General features: G+C 42.9%; 1 protein-coding gene across 1 annotated transcript in view; it reads right to left on the bottom strand.

The window, feature by feature from the left end:
* Positions 1 to 6687: 6687 nt before the first annotated feature.
* The window catches only part of arhgap35a (Rho GTPase activating protein 35a), a 63045-nt gene continuing 52172 nt past the window's right edge, over positions 6688 to 17560 (bottom strand). Inside the window, exons 4-7 of the mRNA XM_031732830.2 lie at positions 15318 to 15395; positions 13234 to 13365; positions 11584 to 11689; positions 6688 to 10834 (exon numbers count right to left, since the gene is read on the bottom strand). Of these exons, the coding sequence (XP_031588690.1) occupies positions 10363 to 10834; positions 11584 to 11689; positions 13234 to 13365; positions 15318 to 15395 (788 nt within the window). The 3' untranslated portion in view covers positions 6688 to 10362. The remainder of the gene's footprint in view (positions 10835 to 11583; positions 11690 to 13233; positions 13366 to 15317; positions 15396 to 17560) is intronic.

Genomic DNA, 17560 nt, shown 5'->3' with positions numbered 1-17560 from the left:
CCATTACTCCATCTTTGCGCATGAAAATACAGTCTATCCTTATGCCAGGAGATCTATGTTTTAAATTCCTCAAAGTGTAGCTGTTTCCAGCAATGAACTGCACCGTTCAAACTTATCTGGTGTTGCTAACACAGTGCTTCCCAACCTTCCAGTCAGATCTAACCCCACTGCCCTCACAGATAAGCAGTGACACCACAGTTGATTATGTATAAGTTTTCTACTCATATAGTCTACAGTGTTTCTGTTCAGCGGTCTGTCAAACCTGTACACATCATTAGGCAAGCTATTTTATAGTCTTTCCAACTGGCTCCATTAAAATGCAGTTTCATTTGCAAATAGTGGGAGTCTTGAACATATTTGGACAGATTTGACCCACGCCTGAAGATGACATGCAAGTACACTAGTGGTCAGAAGTCACTTTTGAAGGTATTTTTCCCACCAGTCTCTGGCATTGAATTTTTTTAACCACCCCTTAATACAAATCCCTTTAGTTGCAAAATATCCAAAGGGTTTCTTCCCTATACTTCCTTTTTACCAGTCCCTGAGGCAGTGAAGCAAACCTAAAGCATAGCATTTCCACTACCATGATTCATAGCTGTTATTGGGTTCTTCTCCTGAAATGCTGTTCTTTGATCTGTACCAAACATGTCTACTGCTACTATGACTAAACAACTCTATCTTTGATTCATCGGTCTAGCACGCATTCTGGTTTGCCTACATGGTCGACGGAAAAACAGTAGTTCAGGTGCAATGCTCCTATTTGAACAAAGACTTCTTTTCTTGGTACACACCCTTGGTGGATAATCTCTTTCATGCAGCTACATGCTGATCCTGAGATGAAATTTAGGGGTTTTAGGAAACTTCTTTTTGTATTAAAAAGTCTGTTCTTGGAATGAATTTCTTTGGAGAAAGCACATTTCGATAAATTAGCCAGGCCACTTAGAGATAGATGAAACATGTAGATTTCCAACATTGAACTTATAATCTTTTATCTAAAGATCTTAAAGGTCTGTTTAGTTGTTAATGCGATGATACCACAAACCCCAGTATCAAAAAGAACAGCACAGAGGCGTCAGTTTTAAGGAGGATCCCTGAAACTCTCTGAGTTTCAAATCTTTGTCATCTAAATGTTGAGGTATACTTCATCTCTCATTGTGACTGATCTTTATTATTTGTCTATTATTATTTATCTTTATCATTTGCTGAAATTATGAAAATACTGCACAACAAAAAAAGTTATGCCTCATTTGTGTTTACTACCTTTATCAGTAGACAGTGGATCTATGAGGATGTGGCTCCACAGTGTAGTGGTATACACATTTGCCTAACCAATGAAAGAGCCTCAGTTCGTGGCTGGGAGGAGACACAAATTCCTTTAGAGTTGCATCAGGAAGTGCATCCAGCATAAAAATCTGTCAAATCAATATGCAGAGCTACCTGTTTTGCCAACCCTTTGTGAATAAGGAAGCATAATATGTGTTTGTCCAAACAAATGAAATTGGATGTCTTTTACTTTCATGCTATACTTCCTCCTGGTGTATTTGTAGTTGGAAATCCCTTCTGACTCACTTCTGAATCATTTCTGACTGGAACACAACTTGCAGTCAGAAAACAGTATAGATGGTTCAGTTTGAGATACTGAGAGTTCATCAAGCCGGTTACAGCCAAGTCTAACTGAATTTGGAGAGGCAGCAGCATCAGTTCTCCCAGGAGCAAAGCACAGCCTGCCATAACCACCTAATAACACACATAACATCAACAAGACCCATCTGCTGAGAAGACAAAGGCAGTGCGCCTTTTCCATGTGTCTACCCATAAAGTGCTGCCTGTTCAGGGTCGAGGAGTGTGAGTGCCGGTGAGCGGGGCCTGCTGTGCTGGGGAGGAAATTCTCAGGACGATCGATGCAGAGGATTAGGACCGGCTTTGGGGCTCAGAGGCCTGGATCTGAGCAGTATTCTCAGTGGGGCCCCTGGGAGAGCTGGAGAGGAAAGCTGGAGGGAAGAGAAGAGGAGGGGCAAGGAAGAGAGGAAAAAGGGCTAACCTGGAACTGTCAAGAGGCTGAAAGAAGGTTTGCCGGGCTGGGAATAGAAGAGCATTCGGCTCACCAGGTGACATTATGAATGGCACTGAAACCCCACCACCCACTCTAATAAACACATACTGGTCAGCCTGATTGGATAAGCTGATTGGATAAGTACAGAGGAAGGAGGAGGAGATTTAATGTAACAAACTAGAGAAAACCAATCGACAAACACGGATGAAGTCGGCTATTTGGTCTCCTTACACTCCATCTTTTAATTTTCTTCCGGCCAAATCCGTAGTTGTCTTCTAACTCAATGAGCGTGGCGCACAACAAAAGGCTCCGTGCGTCTGCCTCTGATGCTCATGATTGGTCAGCCCGTTCGCCAGCTCGCCGCTCTCCCCCGGGTACAGACGGTTGGATCCATGATTCATTTTGCAATGAGGAAAAAAAGGAGAGAGCGCATGTGAGAGAAGAAACAGCCAAGACCACTGGGAAATTATACGGTGGAGCAGCGTGGTGGATCTGGAATTAAACGGCATAATTAATCAAGTAAAAAAACAAGCACGTCGCTCATACATTTATTATTTGCATTTTTTCCACTTCAGGAGATGTAATCAGCAGATATACATTGGGGCCCCTGATCCTTGTCACAAGGACCTGAAGGCTGAGCGCCCGTTTCGACCACTGACCCTTAAAGTATAAAGTAGGATCAGTTCTGCCCAATGCTTTTTTTTTTATTCCTCACTGACTATCATCTTCACACAATGCCCTCTGCCTCCAAAGTAATCTCTACAACAAGCAGAACAAGCCTCACAGAATCACGCTGTTGTCTCCCTATGCTTTAAATTAGGGCGTCTGCAAAATTGGGTTCACAACTCCGGGCCCTCGGCGGAGTTGTTCTGTATTATGCAGTGCGCGCTCTTGACACGATGAAGGAAAAAAAACAAAAAATAGCCACTTTTGGAAAAACATGGTGGAATTGCAGGAATATGATCACACAGCTGCAAGGGCAAAGCCGTGTAAACATGGGGCGAAGCAAATTCAGAATGGCAAAATGTGGCAACAAAACTCGCACCGGGCTTCATGACATTTTGTAGCACTGTAACCGCGTGACAGCTGTTGCTTCTTCTTTCAGTGTTCCCTGGTTTCCCTCTAAGTGATCCCCCCCTCTCTTAAAGATGCACTTACAAATTGGGCACAGATGATTTAGCTTATTTGAAGCTCGGTTAGCTGTCTCATCGAGCTGTAATAAGCCATTTATCAAATTACTGATTGGCACGTGTTTTTCTCACCGCCTTCTTCTTTTGTAGCAGACAAATGCTGCTGATTGGAGTTAAACCTAACTTGAGCCAACATTTGGAGTTTTAAAAATTTAATGTCACCCCTTACAAGCTGTTTTTTGGGGGTTTTTTTGAAGGGCCCCTTTGTGTGACCCTGGCCTCCCTGGCCTGTGGTCACTCTGACTGTGATATGATATGCAAAAAGTTGTTACGTGCATGAATGCATATTAAATCCCTCTCAGGAAGCCCAGAGTTGTCTTAGCAGACATTTACATTAAGTAGATCATCATTTCATAAAAAGCTAATTAAATGTATGCTAGCATGCACACAGAACTTTGACTTACTTTCAGACATTTGAATATGTTTTTTTTAATCAACATATCCTATGTATCCTAATATGTTTTCCTCATTGTTCTGTGATCAGTGAAAATGTAATACATATTTATAGGATCTGATCTCTTAGCTCATCTCATACACACTACATTTTACTCACTTATCAATCCTTTATAAGTACTGGCAGTAAGAGTAGCTATAACGGGCTGTTTTTTATTGTGGGAATATTGATTCCCCCCCTCCATGCGCCACACATACACACAGGATAATCAGCATGAATGGGTCATATATACACATTTGCACATCATGGATATCCTCCGCTTCCACCCTCGTTATACCCATTACACATAAATACGTCCGCCAAACAGTTTGAAACGTATCACTCTTCAGCTGGTCAATATGGCTTGTTCCTGAAGCGCCATCATCAATCGAGGTATCAATATGGAAATACCACTGTGACCCAGACATTAATCAATTGGGCTCCTCGGGGAGGAGAGGCAGGGCAGGGGCACCTAAAATCATCAATGAGACGGATCGGGCCGCAGTCAGGCTCGGACAGTCTGTATTGATAAGAGCATTTCCACCTGTAGCGGCCCGAGCGGAGAGACAGGTCGCATCTGAATTCAATACCCGCCGCCGCAGCTGCGCGCTCCGAGCCCAGAAAGACACGGTTGAGCGGAGATACGTGCCTCGACTTATCATAAGACCAGTCTCTTTTCTCCATATATGTCGCCTTCCTCCTCCTCCTCATCCCCATCCACAATCTTTTCCGTCTGCCTCAGAACTTTTAGGCCAATGCGCCGCGCCGAAAAGGCATCACGTCTCTAACGCAGACCAACAATGACTTCAAATTAAGTTCTTTTGTCTTTATTCCGAGGCTTACTTTGCTGAGCACCCCCCTCCCGCCACCGCCTCCCTCTCCTCGCACAATCTCTGGAGTTTAGTCAAACCTGTTTCCTCCCCCAACTTCAGACTGTGAGAGAGGAAGTCAGTGAGAAAAGTCTTCAGATGCTCGTTTCTCGCATCCATCTCGCTGCGAGCGCGGGATTAAAGTGCCTTCTCACCGCTGACATCCAAATCTTGACACAATCAATTAGATCCGCGCTCACCGCTTTTGCTTCGTTTACCCAGATACAGTAAGCAGAGGTGGATGGTTGGTAGCGTGAGACAAGTCAGCCTCCTAGTGGTGCGCTCGCGTATGCGCAAGGAAGAGGAGGAGGATCGCTTTACTAAAACAAAGTGGAACATTAGATCAGTGCAGCCGAGTAAAGTAAAGGCAAAGGTTGGGATTGAAACCGTGCAAGTCTCCGTGAGCGCGACATTGGCTTGTCAAGCAATGTTGACAGTCCCCATATTTGACTTCCAATCACATCCCAGAGCACTCTCTCCCTCATGGTGCTTCTTAAAGGTTAGAGTTCATGGGTCGTGTGTCCTGTGTGCACACAGGCCTGCCCTTTTCATTCCTAATCAGCTGCTCTTTTTTTTTCTTACTGTGCCAGAATGGAGCGATGCACCACAAAGGTCATGGACATGGATTTCCTTTGGTTTGACTCAATGAAAAGGTCAGATGAGGGCACCATGAAATGGCAGTGAGGCCTTCACATCGGCCACACAGGGACCAGAGTTCTTACATCACCCTGAAATGGCACAGACCAAGCCTCTCTTGGGCCACTCTCACAGGATCCTGGAAGGTCCTGTGGGCTGCTGTGACCTTGTCCCAGTCCCCCTGTGACTTAAGTGTCCCTCAGCAGTGTGCAGAAAGAGCAGAGCATCAAACTGTGGTACAGAGATTTGTGTGAAACTAAACTTTTTTCTTTTTTTTTTTAGCCCATCGTATAAGTATACTTCTGTTAAACTGCATTATAACATACCAAAAAAGCTGTCTTCTAGAAAAGACTGTACTTTTCTCCATCCTGACATTTCTTGTATAAACATTTGCTGGTGTTTTTATATGTTTATAACAGCACTGTCTGTCTTTATAAAGATGCACTAGATTCATATTTAGCCTCAGTTCACGAAACCACTTTCCTGTGGTGGTCATAGCTCTCTTTGGCATCCACAAGCAAAAAACATAGAATCTTAAAAGCCTCCTCTGTATGTCTATAGAGAAAAAAAAGGAATCACTTCAAACAAAAATATCCTTCAACTTTAGATATAACAGGATGTTTAGCTGAATATTTGATGGTTTCACTGTTACTGTTGATGTTTCTTACATGAGTTTGCATTGCTGCTTTTAGTTTTTCAGAACAAAATACATGTCTTTGGTCTCTGCGGGTCACCCATGTGCAAGGTTGTTTATAAAGCCCATTTTTCTATACTGTTTGCACTTCTATTTGTAATTTTAGTTTACCAGAGGTTCTGAACCTAGATCCTTGTAAATACATTTGACAGGCTGTAAATCAGGGACACTGATAGGCTTGGTCATGTGTCTCCCACACAGAGGAATAAATCTGCAAATTCAAAGAAAACTTAAAAAAAAAAAAAAAAACTCTTTTAAAGGCTTTTTACAATTCAAAGTGTTCTGAAGTTTTGCCAGTGTCTATATAAAATGTACTGCTTTCCTTCACGGCATTTTGTAAGTACAAGTGTCCTCTACATTACTGCCAAATCACAACACTTGCAGACATAGACAGGTAAACTACCAGCTCACTTAATATCCACTGGTTTAGTCGTCAGCTTCCTTCCTTCCTCCCTTAACTACAGCTTTGAACAAATACCCCATTTAAATAAAGCAGCATTTTTGTTGATCCCCACCATAATTATCCAACAGCCTACAAAAATAGATGAAACGTCAGCATTACCTCTGTTTCAAACTGAATGACATTATTTTTGGTCACTGAGAACTATTAATGATTGTAAATATTTACCACAGTCTGAAGTTAATAGAATTAATTTCTATGACACAGTTTTTATTTGTTTTATTTCTTACGACAAAGCTTTATTAAGAGAGGATTCACTAGTTGAAATATCTGGGCTGTTATGGTAGCTTGGGGTTTCCTAAAGTGCCTCACATGACGTAACTAAACCGATAAAGAGACACAAGAGACGAGAGTTTTACAAGATTTGATTTATTAACTATGATACAGATCACATAAGGCCTTGCTGTATACACCATTCCCATTGAGACAAATTACCATACTCCGTAAATAATGACAGTTTTTTTTGTTTGATGTTATTATTTCAGTTTACAGTACTTCATTTATTTATTTTTGTATCATTTCCACCCCACCCCATCCCCCATCATTTCTTAATATTTTTTTTTATTATCTCTTAAATAGTGAGAGTGGTGGAGCCCACTTCCTTGGTCCGGAAGAAATCATGCACTATACTGGGCTGGTCTCTCAATCGTTCATCAAGAAATTGTTAAAAATGCTTCTTTTTTTTTTTTAATTAATAAAATAAAACATAAAAAGAAACTTTCTCTATCACCACTGACTAAAGGGAAAAGTGTTAGACCCCCTAACATACCAATAAACAACCATTTGAATATAGTTTTGCTTGTTTCTGAATTTAACTTAACAGACATCTGTCACCATTGTTGCAAAAAAGAAAAAAAAAGAGAAAAAAAGAACAAAGAAAAAGGAAAGCAATGCAGCCACAAATTATCGCTCAACCAAAGTCACATTTTAATTTTTTTTAATTATCCAATGTTCTCCTAAACTGTCACTTTTGCTTCCCATCTCTCACTCAACCCTTTTTTTTTTCCCTCCACAGTCTTTGGCTGCCTCACAGTCAGTTCAGTATTAACACATTGATATACACAGGGAACGCCACTGGCCGGCGTTCACACACAAGTACCAGTGGTCACCCCTCCTCCTTCCCTCCGTCTCCCAAATAAAGATCCCATTCACCAGTTTGCTGTCTGTCTTCCCTCCCTCTCGCTCCCCCCTCCCCATTCTCTCTCACACTTTCACTGAGGATCAGTGTGTGTAATCTGGACGAGCTAACAGGGTTACACAGTGGGGTAATGACCGCGAGAGGAGCTGCATTCCTCTCCTTCACGTTTGGTGGGATCACACTGGTGTCTGGCCATTTGCCAAGCAACGCTTGCTAGCATGTTAGCTCCGACCTGCTCAAACACACACTCTTACACACAAACTGTACATACACTCACACACACACGCAGTAAATAGGTAGTGTGGACTGATAAAAGCTCCTTTAAGAGTTCAGTTATTGGCTGAAAGGTTTTTTCTTATTTCTTTGGGCAGAGAGAGAGAGACGCGCAAAGATGCAATTTAGTGTCAAACAGAGCAGGTGACCTCAGTGAGCATCTGCTTAACATTAACACGCATAACTTCACATTCTTACTCAAGCTCGAAAAACTCCCCATGTAGACACACATGTGCATGAATGCACACGCACTGCAAAACCTGCTTCGATCGGGGCTCAGCAATTCTCCTCGAGCCCCATCTTGCTGGTTTCTACGGTAACAGCAGGCTGTGAGCAGAGGAATTTTGTGATGCTCCATTCGAGTCATGCAGACGGATGAATGGACTGTCTGTTCTGTCTGCCGTCTCTCCCGGACCCAACTGTCTCTCTTGGACAGCGAATGACGAGGGGAAGCGGCGGCATAACGGTCACGATGGAGGGAGTTTGGCGTAGTGGTTGCACTCTTGCAAATTACATTTCACGTCCACCAAGAGCAGGTTTTAATCTTCGTTTTAGAGACATGTCTCTAAACACTGTCTCATGAGAGGACAACACGCTGGGGCCTAGAGCAGCGGTTACCAATTATTTCCAAGGATAAAAAGCCTCCCACCTCTCAAGGCTTGAGCCTTACTTCCAGCTCTTATTTCTCGCCTGTAATGCTACATTGTGCCTCAGTCTCTAAGTCTTCATATTCCTTCTCTAAATTAACTTCTGGGTAGTGGAATGAACTTCTTTACAAAGGGCTGAATGTTGAGTCGGTGCCCACAGGGGACTAACAACTAAAGACACAAAGGCAATTTCATTCACTGCATGCTTAACCAACTGCAATGTGGCCACATGCTTTGCGGTTCCACTGTCAGGATCTATGTAATCTCAACTGATTTTTACCAGATTTAAAACTGCCACAGTTGCTTAATTTATAATTTTACACTTAAGTTAATCCTACTTGACAGATTATTCTTGACAATTGCACCTAAGAGAGAATCTGAAGCAACACAAACCACAGTACGGGAAGGATGCTACGCCCATGCAGCAGTGGAAGCAACTGCAATACCCATTTCTTCCTCTAGATGTCAGTGGTGTGCTCCCGGAAAGAGACAGTAGGGTGGACTGACAATAAAGTGAACAGTGGCTGTCATGTCATGGCAGCTCCGATTTAAAATGTGCCTTAAAAGTGCTCAGAAAAGTGCTTTATGAACAAGGTCCTTGGTATGAAAACTGCAGCACCAGCTCGCTCGTGAATCCACCACAGCGTGAAAGAAGAAACATGACAGGCAAGGATCCAAACCTGGAATTATTTCCACTCTCTGTCTAATGCAGGGATTTTCACTTAAAACAAAATGTCAGGGATACAGGTGTGCTCAGAGAAGCAGCCAGCCAGCCAGCCACACATTACACTAGTTGCCAGTTCGGCTGGGATTTTTCTTAAATGAACAACATAATAAAAACAAATGGGGACAGTGGTAATGGGAACGTCGACTGAAGGCTTTCACCAAATAAAATAAAATAATCACATTTTAAGCTGTTTGCTTATGTGTTTACAAGAACAGAGCATGAGGATGAAGTTCAAAGTGACAGAGAGACCAAACAGGAGAGTGGGAGGAGCCTTCCCAAAAATGCATAGACAGCACAGTGCCCACAATCCTTTGCTCTAATTGCTGCCCAGTAGATCCAGTCGGGTGAGATTTTTTTTTTTTTCTTTTTTGTAATGTGCTTGGCGTACTGCCTCAACTAAAACTGATTTCGTCTGTGTGTGTATGTGGCCGAGTAAAGGGTTGACAAATAGGAATTTGTGATTGAGGAGAACATCCTGTTGGGTGAGCAGCAACTCATGTCTCTTGCTCAAGTCGTCTGTACAGTGGTGAAAGAAACAAATGTGTGTGTTCAGGCTCTCTGATCCACTTTGTCCCAGATGCAGCCTCCAATTACATACAGCAAGTGGATTGATTTGCAGAAAAAAAACAAAAAAACAAAAAAAAAAACCCAAACGTGTGCAGGCCACCAAATTTCCCAGCACAATCAGAAGCTAAGGGACTGAGGAGAATGGCTGTTGGAGGCACACTGGCCACTGGGTGTTTGCACTGAGTGCATGGTTGTGTGTACGCTGAAGCAATCCCAACATAAAGGACTACACATTCACCCTTGTAATTTACTTCTTAGTCCCTCCCTGAGTCCCTTTAACAACTACTGATACATCTGACTCTTCATTTGCCTGTTTGTCTGTAGATTTGCTATAAGGCAAGGAGGGCAGATCTAGATGAAGTGAGACTGAGAGACAAAAAGGGATAAAGTGGCAGGGAGGGAGAAAGATCATACTGCCAGTTCAAAGGCTCCTCAGTGTTTCTCCTTCCTGGCTTCTGTGTGTCCGTTTTTCTGAAAGCACTGAAGGCTGAAATAAATGCCCCCCTTCTTCTCCCTGTACATACTGCATCTCACTCGCTCTCTCCCAACTTCCTACTTCAATTCATCTCCTTCAGTTCATTCCCAAAACTTCAAAATCTCTCATTCTGAAACCGTTAAACTGAATCTTGTTATCTTTCTGCTTTTTTCAGCCTCCTCTTTCCCTTGATCCCTGATTCACAGCGTGTGTTGCTCTGTAGGGGGGTGATGGGGGTGCAGGGAGGGCGGCAGCAGGGTCGGCAGCGGCGACTGGGGAGTAGGAGGCGGGGAATGGGATGGGGACTGATGCTGATGGGAATGATGGTGGACAGGAGGACCATAGTGAGGAATAACAGGTGGAGTGGCAGGGAGGACGTAGGGAGTTGGGGACGGAGCTGGTGAGGATGAGTAGCCTCCAGCCATGCAGGAGTAGGCAGAGGTTCCTCCTCCGGAGAGCGTAGATGTGGGGGAGCCAGGGAGGCCGTCAGCCAGAGGCTGATTGTAGAAGAAGTATGCACACTGTTGGATGAAGCTCTCGATGATTGTCTGGTAGGTGCGGGTAGCAGTCAGGGCATCCATGGTGGTGAAGTCTGGTCTCATGAGCGTGGGCCAGAAACAGATGGACAAGTTCTCACTGGTCATCAAGTTCATCTTATTATTCTGGCTCACCCTGGAAAACAGAACGAAAGAAGTGAAATTATATGATCATTGCCGGTAGGCTATTTCTTTTTCCCCACAAATATCTGCAGGAAACATTTTTGCTTATATGTCATTTTTGATAAAACTCAAAGTTTCTAGAAAAAAAACTCTCATTGTTTTGCAAATATAAAATCATGCATAAAAACAAACCAACACAGGTCCAGTGAACAGATTGCACACATTATTATTTGTTTATGTAAAGGAATGACATTGCTTCACTTAGCTAGGTTGCATCAACATCATCACACCAATGTCAACAGGAACAAGGTGACATTGGATATGCACATGTACCTAATCAAAATCAGTGTTTTATTTTATGTCTTAAATCTTGAATTGGCCCAGGATCAGGATTTTTTTAATAACTGATATGCCCCTTTTCTTTAATCATCCTGTCACCTTTCGAGGGGATTAGGCCCTCAGGTCGATGGCCACTATTTTATATCCACTTTTGAATTCAGGTTTCAGTTTTCCTGACACATGCTGATAACAGAATTATTAATTTTCTACATTAATTAAAATGTAACATACACTACCATCCATTTAAAAATAGAGATAAAGTGACCACGGCATTAACGAAGATCATTTGTCAGACTGAGTAAAACCTCTGTTCATCAGTAAGCTCATCACAGTGATATCACCCTTGGGTCACTTGACTGTCTGACCAGTGGTGTAGTCAGCACAGTCGCCAGCAGCCATCTCCAACCCCCACCGTTCACTCACTTGTTCAAGTGGCTGATGACATATTTGAAGACCTCATAATTCTCCTTAGGGAAGCGGCGCAGAACATCCTTCATCGTCTGGAAGCGCTGCTCCCTGTCGTTGATCTCTGAATGGTGGCAAAGAGAGACGAGAGGTTAGCAGGAGGGAGAAAAGTGGCTGAAAGACAAGATTAGAGGAATCTGAGGAGAAGATGTCAGGGGAGTGCGAGTGGAGAGTAAAGAAAGATTAGGAAGGGATGGGGAGAGCACAATTGAATAGCAGAGAGCTTGAAGAGCATAGGGGAGGTAGTTTCAGCTCTAAAAGCAGAGTCTGTGCAGGACACATTGATTTCATCCTAATATAAAATTTTCTCCCTGACAAAAAACAAAAATATTTGAACGGACTCCAGACTAGATTCATAAAAATAATATTTTAAAAAAAAAAAAAAAAAAAAAAAAAAAAACATTGGACAAGGACCACACACACTGCAGGAGAAATACACCATGCATACACCCATTACAGTGTCCTGCAGCTTACAGCAACACACACACACTCGCGCACTGACACACACTCAGGGTGTGTTAAGCCTGATGGCAGTGAGGAGTGAGTCAGACAAACTGACGTCACCGGCTAACACAGTCCATTGAGAGTGCGGGAGTTTGTGTGTGTGTGCGCGCGCGAGTGAGGCAGAGAGCAGCAGCGAGAAACAGCAGATGTTCTCCTGCACATCACAAACATGATTTACAATCGCACAATCTGAGTTTGTATTCCCACAATGAGGTCAGTGCGGATCAAAAACAGATTTGGGACCGAACGACTTTACACAGTCACAGTTTCCTCCCGCTCTACATCCATCACGAGCGATCAAAACTTAACTCAAGTTCCTTACAGCTTATTTAAAGTAATGTCACCATGACAATATCCACCAAAAATCCACCCACCAGCTTTTCTCTCCGTCTCCTTTTTCTCCACCTCTCTGCTAACCCCAATTTGCTATTTTCCTCAAATGACGCCTTTCTCATCTCCAACTCTACCATAATTTTTCTTCTTCTTTCACCCTCACTTCTTTTCCTCTATTGTGGCACAGACTGCAGGAGCTTTATCGGGTCTCTGTCACGGCTGAAAGGTCACGCTGGGGGCGTTAGAAAACAAACACACACACACACACTCAAAGACATGGGATGCAGAGCTCGGTGAGTGACAGCAGCCTCACGGCCCAGGGTTAAATCTCTCTGGCGTGATGCAAGACTAAGCTATGCTTTAAATCTCCATTCTGACAGATTACAGGACACAAAGAGAAAAAGCGAGGCAGTGGAGAGGGCAGGGGCACTCTCGTTTATCTAACATATTTTCTCATGACTTCATCCAGACCCTAGTGCTCCTGCATCCCTCATCACGCTGCGCAATCAGCCCCGCATCCTCCTTCTCAAAGCCTTAAATATTCTCCCCTCCATCCATTTCTCCTCCTCCCGTTTCCAGCCCTTTACCAAGTGGCAAATCCAATTCTCCCCATGGGTGGATTTGGATTGCAGGAGTATTGCTTGTTAGGTTAAAGAAAAGTTACAATGAAGGGGAAAGGATTTCAGGCAAAATCCAATCCATCCTCGGGTTTTAGTGCAGAATTCCCCCCACATGCCTCAACCTCACCGTCCCCACAGCCCCAGGACTTACTGAAGGCATCCACCAGCTCTGTCTGCATGCTGTAGGGCACCAGAGGGTCAGGTAGCTCAGAGAAGAAGGCCTTCATGGCGCCTGCCACTGTGTTGATGGTGAAGTCTTTCTCCACCAGATCGAGGCTGTGGTCTGAGGAAAAAAAATGAAATGGAAATGCGACATTTTAAATACAAGACAGATGTACGCCAAATATATACATCACAACTGTGCATGCACAGAATATATAAGAAAATCATGAGATCAATGCTTTATCCCTGGACCACACAAGAAAAAGAAGGCAGTTTAATACATTTGAGGACAGTGAACAAAATGGTACCACGTAGGGATGCATAAATATTTATCGTTTTCCTCATTATTTAGTCCCCCTCTGCTGCAGGGAAAGAGAGTAATCTCTATTATGAAAAATAGCTGAACTGTCTTTCGGCTCTTTGTGCCGTCTTTGAAGATATAGCCTAGCCAGTGCAAAATTCATTCACCGAACTGATGACACTGTTGTGTGATTATCAGTGTTATCTTTTTGGCCAATCAGTCAGTACGTTTGATCAAAACTTCTTTGCATCCATGGAACCAAATAACTTTTCATTCTGTGCTACGGCTTATTCGTTTTTTTATGGCTGCTCCTTTTAGGGGTCCATCTTCGTCTCACCCAATCTCTAGCATCTCCTTCTGTCACACCGAGCCTCTTAATATCACGATATCACTACATTCATAAACCTTCTCTGTGGTCTTCCTATTTTCTTCCTGCCTGGCAGCTCCATCTTTAACATCCTTTGTACAATATATTCACCGTCCCTCCTCTGCACTTGTCCAAACCAGATCATTCTTGCTGAGCTGATTCTCTGATGTACTCATTATTAATCTTGTCCTTCCTGGTCACTCCCAGTAAAAATCTTAGCCTGTTAAACCCAGCCACCTGCAGTTCCACCTCCTGTCCAAACCATAGATCATAGCAGGTTTCAGTATCATCTTGTAAACCTTAGCCATCCTTTCAGACTTTCCGAGATATATTCCCATTAACAGCAGTGCCTTGTAGAAATAATGGAGTTTATATAAATAATTTTTGCATTAATGTGATGATGTACTTCAATTTGCTAGGTCTTCATAATGCTAATTTTTCAAGATGCTTCCAGTGTGCACACATGTTAGAGACAAGGCTGGCCAAACAGACTTCTCACTTCATAGTTTACTTGATATAAATATATATCAAATAGCATCTCTGTTGATGTACCACAAATCATTTTAGTTAATAAACGTAGTTAAATAGAACAATCAACGACAGACAATTGTAAAGTTAATTTGAGCAAAGAAAAAGCCCAGAGAGCAAAACCAATAGAGCACCACTCTCCCAGAGAGTGTGTGTGTGTTAGACTTAATTAAAAAAGCCATTTTCTGATAACTTTTTACTTTACAAAGGTAGTATGTGCAGAAAAAAGAGGCGAGACAGACAAGTCTTTAACAAGTTCTTGAAAGTCTGATTTGAGCTCCCACTTTTAGAGTTTCCAAGCACAGAGCTTCTGATGCTGCTTCACCTGTGATGAGTTATCTGAATCTTCATTGACGTGACGAAGTGCCATCTTCAGCACTGCTATGAGACACCTGCTCTGTAGCTTCACCTGTAATTGTCTTGTCCCATCAGCCTGAGGCTCAGAATGATTCAACACTGGGTTTCAACTCTGATTACCAGAGTAGGATTTAACCTCAACCAGCCGTGGACGCATGCATACACACACACGAGCCATCTTTCTGCGCCATCTATCTCGGCAGCTGCAAGCTTCATTAACCAAACCAATCTGCAGGCAATTAACTGCCCACACCAGACAGCCACACGCATGGAGACACACATCGAGGGCTCTTGTACCAAGTGAAGCTGCAAGCGCGCAGAGAAGCAGGTAGACGATGGAGGAGGCAGTAATCTAAGAGGAAGTGAAGGCCAATTCCCTCAGAAGAATTAATGCTCCAAGGTTAATTAAGGTGATACAAGATTGTAACAGATAGAAGCAGACATACACACACCCGTAGGTGTGCATCTGAGGCATATGTGCACATGTACGTGTGAGTACAGTAGGCACAAAGTAACACACCTTGCTCAAATTGCCGCTGCATGCTCTCCATATCTGCCTTGTTCCCGCAGACCCTGTAGATGCCCTCTGTGTTCAGGCCTGGTGGAAAGAGAAAGAAAGAAAAAATTGGTATTAGCTCACAGTTATTTTCATATGTTTAATTTGCAACAAGTGTCAACTATACATGGGAGCTGCTGAAATAACAGAATTGTGGAGTGCATAAATGCACTCAGAAGTGAGAAAAAGTACAGCTACTGAAGTCTGTGCTTATTGCCTATGTCCCCTTCAATCTAAACACACTATTAGCACAATTTATTAAGCCCATAAAGCACTCCTGCAGGTCTGCTAATAGCCCATTGGTCCATTGTGAGAAATTCAGGCTACCTTAGTGCCACACAAAAAGTGTAATTTGTTGTTCATGTGCTTTTTCTCTCCAACTTAAAGTCAATTTGCAGCTTTTTCTTTAAATACCGAACAGTCAGATTATGTATATGTTTACTAAAGGGGCGGCAAAAACACTCTTATTTAACCTCAACCACAATAATATGTACTTTGTAAGAAAAGCAATGAAATCCAGCTAAAATTCCAAGTCATGATTTGACATTCTGAACAGACCGATAAAGAATTGTAGCAAATAATGAATCCCTCAAACATGAGATCTCAAACCATGAACACAAGACAAAAGAACAGGAATGAGTGCTACTTTTCCTACAAGCCTTACTGCTCCTCTTGCCTTCTGTTTAAATTTGTGTTTTTCCAGACTTTTAATGGCTCACAGCAGGTGCGCACTAATGCAACATGATTGAGGTAGCCAATTAAATGCTTATTATGTCAGGCTGTTGGATTTTATAATCTGTTTACAGCAATAATCTATTCTAATATAACCTAGTCTAACTTTTGACAAATGCACTGATTTTTTATATCAACTATGGCAAACATTTTCCTTACATATTAGAAAGTTTGCTAGTAATCCAAAACACACACACCTAATGAACAAATTAGAAAAACTGCAAGCAAGCCAAAGTGGGACAGAAAGCCACATGGTTTGCCAGCATAATGAATGTGCACTTCATTTTGGTTAATTAATATAGTTTTTCCCCCCCAAATCTACAGCCTTAAAATCCTCTCTTCGCTGACACATTGGTGGCAATCTAAGAAGACAAAGAGCAATCCAGAGGGAGTAAAGGAGATGGGGAGTGGCAGAAAAAAATGGGGCCTGAAAGGAACAGGCAGGGAGGAAATGAGAGAGCTCTCAGTCAAGGCATACAAGGCATACAAGGCATACAACATCGATCTCCTCCCCTCCTACCAATCAATTATCCACAAAAGCTTTTCGAGCCAGACGCTAGGAAAACAGGGATGGGAGGACAGATACGGAGAGGGAGCAGTGTAGTAGTGGTGTGGTGAGGGAGAGAGAGAGATAGGTGCAAAATAGAAAAAGCACCCGAGGATGGGATGGCCACTGGGGGAATGTGAGGATGCATAGTCAAGACTGATGAAAGAGAGAATGAGAAAAAATAAAGGGATTAAGATAAGGAGGGCTAACCAGAGGGATGGAAAACTCCAAAACACACTACTGAGGGAGGTTAGAGGACAATGAGAAGAAGCTAGTGGCTTTAGAAGGTAGAAAAAAATAAAAATTCCTTGTCCTCCTGATAAAATCACTTCCAGGGGGGCGGCAAAAATAAAAATTTCCCTATGACAAACAAGTTCTTTTCTGCCCCCTCAGACATTTTCTTATATAGTAATAACCTTTTTAAGGCTTTTCCAATTCATAAAACAGTGCATATTCAGACAAATGAATTATTGTCAGCTTTTGGTGCATATGCCTTTAAGCACTGGACACACATTTTAAACCAGAATAAAAACTTAAACTACACTAATCTGTGGTGACTTGTTAGCTTCCAGGAGCAACCAAATGGTCCAAAATGCCTGTGGGCCTGCAATCACACAAACCGAGAGTGCGATAAATGTTCCCGCCGCGTTAGAGGCTGCGATTCTGCAGAGTGTTACTATCTGACACCACTCCAGCTGATCCCACATCAGCCCAGATCCCAGTCTCTCTCAGGGTTCAGCAGCCCAGAGGCTGATTTCATAGTTCACCATGGAGACGAGCGGTCGCTGGGTGCTGCCCTTTTCGTCGCTATGGAGGCTTGTACGGCCGGCAGATATGCCTGCACACGCTAAGACACATTCATCACCTCAGTACCCATGAGCAGAGCACACTGCGACTACCACGCTGAGAAAGCCGGAGCTGAGAAGAG

This window comes from Oreochromis aureus, linkage group 14 (genome assembly GCF_013358895.1).
Source record: "Oreochromis aureus strain Israel breed Guangdong linkage group 14, ZZ_aureus, whole genome shotgun sequence".
Taxonomy (NCBI): Eukaryota; Metazoa; Chordata; class Actinopteri; order Cichliformes; family Cichlidae; genus Oreochromis; species Oreochromis aureus.
The sequence above is the reverse complement of the archived record's forward strand: the minus strand, read 5'-3'. Positions and strand labels throughout refer to the sequence as shown.